Consider the following 8,499-nt stretch of genomic DNA (forward strand, 5'->3'; position numbering starts at 1 on the left):
TAACCCCTGCAAACCCCTGTTAAAAATACACTGTTTTAAAAGATGTGGCTTTGAGAAAAGCCCTCCAAAATGAACACCAGCAGGTCACTCTGTTCTTCCTGGCCCAGTTGCCTTGTCCACTGCTGCTCCTTTCTGCTGGTTCCAGAGACTGAACTAAAGCTTAGCCTGACCTGTTTTGAGACTGCATGTAGTAGGTCTAGGAAGTGTACCAAGGGTTTGTAACTATGTTTTTGTCTTCTTGTCTTTTAATTGTTCTGGTTCATTGTGTGGCTTGTATGTCTGATGCACTTTAACTTACTTTAGGGATATCTTACACATTAAATGGAGCATGTTTATATGTACTTATACAGTATGTAGTAGTGTTTTTGCCTGCAGCCTGGTGTGCTAGGTTCTGCTTAGATTTTTTGCTATTGTTAAACTACACACAAACCCCTTTTTACACTTCCACCTGGTGAGTTACAGAACGGTCAGATTGGCATAGACTACTGGGAAGAGACTTAGCTGAGAAGCCATTTTGCCAGATGCAGGTTTTCAACCACCCTTTTCCCAAAAGGCTCTGCAAATCCTTCTTAGCGGAGAGAACCCAGGTGTTAGTATGGGACAGGAACAGGCCTTAAAATGTACTCCCTCCCTCCAAACCAGAAGCACGCACCATTCACTTGAATAGGAAGATATCTTTATTAATGAACGTCAAAGAATCGTATTATGATCAAAATGCAAAATCCAAATTTCTTCCATTTGCTGTGGCCGATATGCTGGCCACAGATGATCTATGGTAAGTAACTTGTCGCAGACTTCGGGTTACTTTGTTAAAAGCAAGCAAAGTAAGATCGCAAGAACACACAATTAGCTAGTTTGCAATTTTTGAACAAAATATTGATTTGAATTTTGCCATGCCTACAATTCTTCAAAAGCCCTAATTAGCTATTTGGAAACTGGGGGGGGGGGGGAGTCACAGATGGGGTTGCTCCTCCAATCTGGGAAATTGCTGGAGGGGGGTTGGCGAGGGGAGTCTGGAGAGGGCAAGGTTTGGCAAGGAGAGGAACCTCAGAGGCAGAGGCGTAGCTGGGCCAAACTGCACCCGGTGTGCATTCTATATTTTTCACACCCATGCCCCCCCTGCAGCACCCCCCTGCAGCGCCCCCCTTCCCCCCTTCTCAGACTTACCTTAGTTCCTTTCCTTTTTCAGAACTTTTTCAGGCTGCAAAAGGCCTGTTCTCAGTAAAAACGGCCTGATGGGAACTATAGTTCCCAGGAGATCTTGTGAGCCCCAAGGTCTCCTGAGAACTGTAGTTCCTCAGGCCATTTTTACTGAGAACAGGCCTTTTTCAACCTGAAAAAATTCTGAAAAAGGAAAGGAACTAAGGTAAGTGTGGGAAGGGGGCGGGGGGGTGCCACGGGGGCACCATGGGGGGAAGGGGGAGGGGCCTGGGGGTGATTTTTCACACACCCAGGTGTGCGCACAGTGCACCCCCCGGTCACCTTGTAGCTTCGCCACTGCTCAGAGGGCAATAATGCCTTAGAGTCTACATTCCAAAGCAGCCATTTCCTCCAAGGGAACTGATCTCTCTGCAATGGGAAAATGATGCTTTAATTCTGGAAACCTGTAAACTGGACTGAGGAGGGGCTGTTGCAGGGTTTGCAGGTTGTGTGGCTGTGGTCTGGTTGTTTTTGCCACTGTGCCGCAAAGAGAAACACTTCTTATTGTGACATGCCTATAGATGTGAGCAAAATATTAGGGGCTAAAAGTATTAGACCAGTGCCAAACAGCCCTGAAATCCCACAGCAGCCAGTTTATTCCAGCTGTGAAAGCTTTCCACAATACATTTCTGCATTACTGGAAAGTTCAATTATCATTGGTCTCAGTTCAAAGAAAAATCAGCTTTTGCTCTAAAAGGCAAATCCCGGCTCCTTTTTCTATCTTGTATGAGTTCTGGCCCTGTGCACAATTCACGCCTTCTTCACCTGGGATTCTTTTTCCAAATCAGTATCTTGGATCTTGATGTGAGGATATCGTAATAGTCAAGGCTCAGCAGCTTTTGCACGGATGTTCTCCGCATCTTCCACAATATCCTTCAGGAAGCCAGAAAGTACGTAGTATGTGGTGATGAAGGAACCAATGCCCCCGAACAGAGAGCCCAGAAGGGGTACGAAATCCAAGACTAACTCAATTATGGTCAGACTTGCAACAAGCAAAGACCGGGACAAGAGACCAACTACAAGTTTGGGAGTAATCTCATTGGCCATTGGGGACTTTTTGATAGCGGATTTCAGCACTTGGAAATCTTTGCCCATCACTTTACCTAGCCTTCAGTGGGAGGGACTCTTCATCAGAAAACAAAGACTTTGTAGAAAAGAACCAGTGCTCCTACCAAGATGCCAACATCACAGACCAAAGAGAGTCCTGGGACAGGAATTGCCCCAACAGCACAGGATACAATGGCAAATTTCATGATGAGTTTCTCCATGGCAGCTTTTTTCTTTTTTAGAATTTCTCTTGAGAAAACAGGCATAGCCTGGATTAAAGCGTGTCTCTTGAGGTCATCCAGGTCATTTTCCAAGGCCTCTTGCAGGCTGGGGAAATCATACATATCCAGATCTCGTCTAGAGATGAGGAAAACCCTGGGGTTAGATTCTCCTACCTCTGTCAAGTTATCACAGCAATTTTTTCGTATCTTCTGAAGGGATCTTTCCATACTGAACTTTGGGTTCCTAACTTCAGCAATCATACTGGTGTCCATTTGGGAACGCACAAAGTAAAATTTCTTCTTCATTTTCTTAATTTCATGGGCCAGGAGGACGTCATTCTCAGTAAAGCGCTCGAAAGCAACAATCATGAAGAAATCATACTGGCTAAAATTGACCTTCTCTAGGTAGTCCTTTGCTCTAAATTCAGGTGTGCCAATCCCTGGCAGATCCCATATGTTTACATTTGGAAATAAAGGATGTGGATAGGCTTGACACTCCATCGTTGTTTGTGTTATCCCAACCTTTGCGGCCCCATCTTCATAATCAGTCATGCCTCGCAGTGCGTTGACAAGGGATGATTTGCCAGCCCCAGACACTCCTGTGATGGCGATGTCAAGCTTGACATTTTGTAACGCATCCAATTCTTGACGTATTTCCTCTGTCACTTCTTCGAGATTTCTTTGCATCAGAGCATCCTTCAACTTTGTAAGGTCAATTTTTAACAGTTTTTGAAGGCGGACGGCGGACTACCGCTTACTTTGGATGTGCGATTGATCGAAGCTTCAAAAAGGCGCAGGCTTTGGAAGACTTTAAGAACTTGCCACCTTGACCGAACGCAGGCGTGCGGGACCACTTACAGATAGGGGACTTGAAAGAAATGAGCGAGAATGACGACTTAAGGCAACAACGGCATGAACGGAATGGCGGAACGGGTCACATGGGCGGATAGATGGCAATTGTAAAGAACACCTACCAGTCTAGCGGCGGCAGCGGCTGTCGGCTCTTATCAGAGAAATTGCCGGAATACGGAACATATTGCGAATACATTCCAATGCGACCATGGAGGTTGCTTCAAAAGCAAAACAGGTTTTGTCCCAGATAGAACCGCAGAAATTCACGATTGTTGGTATTCTGCATGACATGGACATGCGTGAGAAGCTGGAGACGCAACGAACGGTTTTACTGGCATGACAGTGTACATTTGGTGTTCCGCTGCTGGGACGGAATGCCGGACGCAATTTCTTGCTGACGTTTAAAATAAGGCTAGGAGGACTGGTGCCATATATTCTGTGGGATACTCTAGGACACAATCCTTCACCTTTTGTTGACGACTCTTTACATAAAGCGCTGCGCGATCATCAACATGCAGGTAGAACGGCATATAAACCTTCTTTATGACAACACGTGATGCAGTAGTAATCCCAAACCTTTGCATGAACCCTGAAAACACAGAAGTAATGTTAGTTGGGTAGATGGAGGTTTTGAAGGACATTGTGCTGCCCACGTGAAGGGGTTAACATTGAAGAGTTTTTGGGACCAAGTTGTTCTGGAACCAACATTACTGATGTAGTTAAAAAGAAAGGTTTTCTTCCACTCAGTCTAGCTTGAAAAATGGTCCTTTACCTTGTTACAGCTGATCTGACCACCCAGATCCATGCCACAGAGACACTGAAACTAGACCTGTTTCCGCACGGGCAGAATACAGCGCCCCAGGGATGCTAAAAACTGCATCCCTGGGGAGGGGTTCTCACAACCAGTACCGGCATTCCTACACCAAATTGGCCTTGAGACGCTGCTTCCAAACCTAAACTCCCTGAGCGAGGTTTTTCAGAAGCAGCATCTTCCAACCGCTTTATACAACCCGGCAGCAGCTGGAAACACCATCCCCCCCCCCCGTCCCTGAAACTCTGTACCTCATCTCCTGGCTTCTGGCGCATTTAAGAAGGCCAGAGGATTACCCTTCAGCGACTCCAGAGCTGCCGCTTAACCTATTGAAGTTGTCCTCCCCTGGCCTCTCTTGACGCCTCAGAAGCCAGGAGGCTGAAGCTATAACGTCAACGATAGCACAGCTTCTAATGAAGGCTGTTACGCCACCTACAACCCTACTGGAAGGACTGTCTGTGCAGACGGTCCGGGGTCGAGGGTGATACTGTCGGCATTGTTTACCCGGCGCACCCCCGCACTGCGCCTTACATGCGGAAAAGACCTAACTATTCTAATGTGGTCTATAATGGCGGTCTATTTCTTCCGTGAATTCACAGAACTACGGTTGGTGCAAAGTACCACCATTATCAGGAGCTAGATGGAGCATGCATATCCTCTCCCATTCTATGGTGACTCCACTAACTTTGCCCATCGATTCCCACAGAGCTTCAGTTCAACGTACTGTCTATAGCATAAAAAGCCCTTTGTGACTGTTGACCATATCTGCTCTTAGGATCTGCCGCTGACAGCTTTGCTAACTTGATGAGAGATTCTTCTACTGGACCAGCCTGCAAAAAGGCAAAATCAACACATGCCTGTAGAAGGACGCTTCTCCGTGGTAGTAACACCTTGCAGCAATGAGATAGCCCCTTGCGCAAGGGAGAGGTCAAGAAAGGATTCCACTCTGCTGGCTCTCTGGAAACTATGCAAAACTAGATTATTCAAAGGGGCTTTTTTTACCATAGGCTTCTACAAAATTCCTTGGATAAATGATCCAAGGACAGTGGTCTGCGTACAGCTGCACTGAAGTTTCCCATGAGTTTAATCCCTATTGTGTGATTTTGTACCATTTTAATGTGTCGCGTTAAGACTTAAACTTTACTTCAGTTCTCTTTTTTTAACATTCCGATTAGGTCTACTACCCCAATCGTATTTCACTGTTTATTGAAAGTCTCATCTGGCGGTTATTGCTGACTCACTGTGGATAATCCAGCAGAATCCCAAGTGAGAAACAAACAAATAACAAAGGCGATAGGGAAGAGAACCATAACTATTCCCCTCCATCTGTGGTCCTTTCACCAGTCAGAAGCCCATTACGCATGGAGCACCTCCCATACCACTCCTCGCCCTGCACTGCCTTTGCGTTGGGGGTTCTTTGTTTAGATGTAAGGGAGGGTGGGGTGCCAGATTGCGCGCTGCATGGCTTGCGCAGCTTGCCTGATCCCACTTCCAGGTCACTCCCCCATGCAAGCCAAGAATGAAGGTTGCCATTTTGGGCAATATTATGCAGGCTATTACTATTCTGTTTGCTATTTTAGGGAAATCCCTCTGAGTGGGGGGAGATGCACCAACACACATATATGCATGTACGTCAGTGGTGGGACCCAAAAATTTTAGTAACAGGTTCCCATGGTGGTGGGATTCAAATGGGGCTGGGCGGAGCACAACGGGGGCGTGGCTAGGCATTCCAGGGGCGGGGCATTCCTTGGCGGGGCTGTGGCAAGGATGCAGCCACTGTGTCGGTCCTTGGGCGGGAAACGAATGCATGCAGGCGCAGGCTGCCACGCACGCCGGTGTACCTCCTGCTAGACTGCTTCAAGTTCTGCATGCTACTGCTGAGAAGAGGGGCGTAACTAAGGCAAAAATCACGTGGCAAAATCACCAATTAGTAACCCCCTCTCGGCACACACAAATAATTAGTAACCTACTCTCGGGAACCTGTGAAAACCTGCTGGATCCCACCTCTGATGTACGTATATGTAAACCTGGCTTGGATGGAAACAGTAGAAAGCTACATTAATTTGGATCAACCATTTCCTCTCATGCCTTCACCCAATTAAAAAAAGCTGGACAATACTTTTTAGTGAAGATATAAGTATATTATAGCAATTTATAGACAGACAGACAGACAGACATTAATTGCCGTAATATACTTATATCTTTATTTAAAGTATTATGCAGCTTTTTTTTAACTTGGGGAAAAGACACCAGAAGAAATAGTTGATCCAAACTCATGTAGCTTTCTACTCACTCCATCTAAGCTAAATTAGCATTTTTAAAATCCACTTCTTATTCATATTCAAAGAAAATCAAATCAAAAACTGTTCAAACCCAACATACTTGTCATCGCTCTTCTTTTCTGAGTCTGGAAGCGCAGCTGGTCTTAAAACATATCTCCTCAGAGTCTCAATTTCATTCCTCAAGGTCCTGTCCAGGAGGGGGAAATCGTACTTATCCGGGTACCAACTGGCGATGAGGAAAATCTCTGGAGAAGAAATACCAGCCTGCACCAAATTACTAAGGCAGTCTTTCCGGACTTTTTGAATGGTTGCTTCCTCACTGAAGTCTGGGTTCAGTTTTTCATTCTTAATACTGACATCCATCTTGGAACGGACGTAGTAGAACCGCTTCTTCATTTTTTGAACTTCCTGGGACAACTGGATGTCACAGACAAGGAAGCGATGAGCAGCTACGATTATGAAGAAATCATATTGGCTGTAATTGACCCTTTCTAGGTATTCCTCAGCTTTAAAATCAGGTGTCCCAATCCCTGGGAGGTCCCATATTGTTACGTCTGGAAAAGCAGGGTGTGGATAACCCATTGGCTCTATCACATCAGTTTCCGCTGCCTCTTCATCGAAATCTGACAGGCCCCGCAGGGCATTGACAAGGGATGATTTACCAGCTCCTGACACTCCTGTGATGGCAATGTCAAGGGTGGTTTTTCCTGGGGGGCTTCCATCTTCCCTGCCTGTCTTCTCCTTAGGTTCACTGCCTGCAGCTGGTGTTGAATTTCTCCCACTCATGGCACTCCTTGGTGATTCAGCTGACCTGAAAAATAAATACAAATCCTGCCATTGTTAATTCTGCTACATAATGCCCCTATGAAATTTTATTTATGACAATATGGATTCAACTGTTGTGGGTGGGATTAGGGGACCAGTTTTCTTCAGGCATTCCTCCCTGGGTAGAAAAATGGACCCTTATCTAATTTATTGCATCTTTACAATGTGTATTTGTAAACTATTTTACTTTCTGTATAAAATCCTTGGCTTGCCCCATTCTATTCCCTATGCAGCCCTGTGCTTAGAAACAGGCCAGCATCGGCTGGAAACTCTGGCCTGGTGCTGTACATTCAAGTTTTGGGCCAGGATTTGTTTTAATCGAGATGAACTGGACTATACATCCCAGGGACGCTCCATCCTCCACACAACCCAGTGGTGGGTTAAAATCGAAGCCAAACTTAATGAGTTGGGCATTTCCTTGGAGGACCTGCTAATGCTAACAGAGCAGGAGGTCTATGGGGCTATCAAGAAGAGACTTTTTGACAGAGAGTTTCAACAGATGCTAGAGGAAGCTAATAAAACCTGTTCCCCGATCTCTTTGGGAATACCTGTGGATAGATTAATTGTAGCCCAGTACCTTTATCTCTTGGTTGAGGCCCGGTGGCGTAGAGCAATCACCTTAGCTAGGTGTAATGCCCTGCCTTCTTCCTTTAGCCTTGGACGCCACCTTGGAATCCCACATAAAGAAAGGAAATGCCCGTGTGGCATGGGTTCTGTGGAAACAGTATCTCATATGCTGTTGAATTGTCCTTTTTATGAGATAGGTAGGAAGAAGCACATAATCCCCTTCCTGCATGGCATTACAGATAAACAGAAGGTTATATATCTTTTAAACAGCCACAACTACGAGCTGTTGGAAGCGGTGGCTAAATTTTTAAATGGTGTTATTTTAACTCGTCAGAAATTGTAAAGTTGTAAAGGCTGTTATTATCTTGCTAAGTTAATCTTAAACTATTTATATGCCATTAAAGGTATTTGAAATCGAAATCGAACTAACAATGTGTATTTGTAAACTATTTATACCCTGCTTTTCCAAAAGAAACTTCCATCCAATGCAATTTACCCAAGGACAATCTGATCAGAAGAAATGATTTATTGTAGTCGGATAAGAACAGGTTATACAAAAACAAACCTAAAAGATCATCCCAAAAGGAGAAAATAACCACCCAACCAGTGTGCATGAACATTAAAAAAATGCAGATAGCCTGGGGATAACTTTCCGGAGTTCCACCACCAAAAAGGCCCTGTCTGTTTATTGCTT

At 45.2% G+C, this 8,499-nt stretch overlaps 1 protein-coding gene across 1 annotated transcript; it reads right to left on the reverse strand.

The window, feature by feature from the left end:
* Positions 1–1,470: 1,470 nt before the first annotated feature.
* Positions 1,471–7,199, reverse strand: LOC125434538 (interferon-inducible GTPase 5-like). The gene is given in 4 exon segments (XM_048500025.1): positions 1,471–2,331; positions 2,334–3,215; positions 5,445–5,451; positions 6,514–7,199. Coding segments are annotated over 4 exon segments (1,884 nt in total). The 3' UTR covers positions 1,471–2,022.
* Positions 7,200–8,499: the final 1,300 nt, after the last annotated feature.

The sequence above is a fragment of the Sphaerodactylus townsendi genome, linkage group LG06 (assembly GCF_021028975.2).
Source record: "Sphaerodactylus townsendi isolate TG3544 linkage group LG06, MPM_Stown_v2.3, whole genome shotgun sequence".
NCBI classification, from domain to species: Eukaryota; Metazoa; Chordata; class Lepidosauria; order Squamata; family Sphaerodactylidae; genus Sphaerodactylus; species Sphaerodactylus townsendi.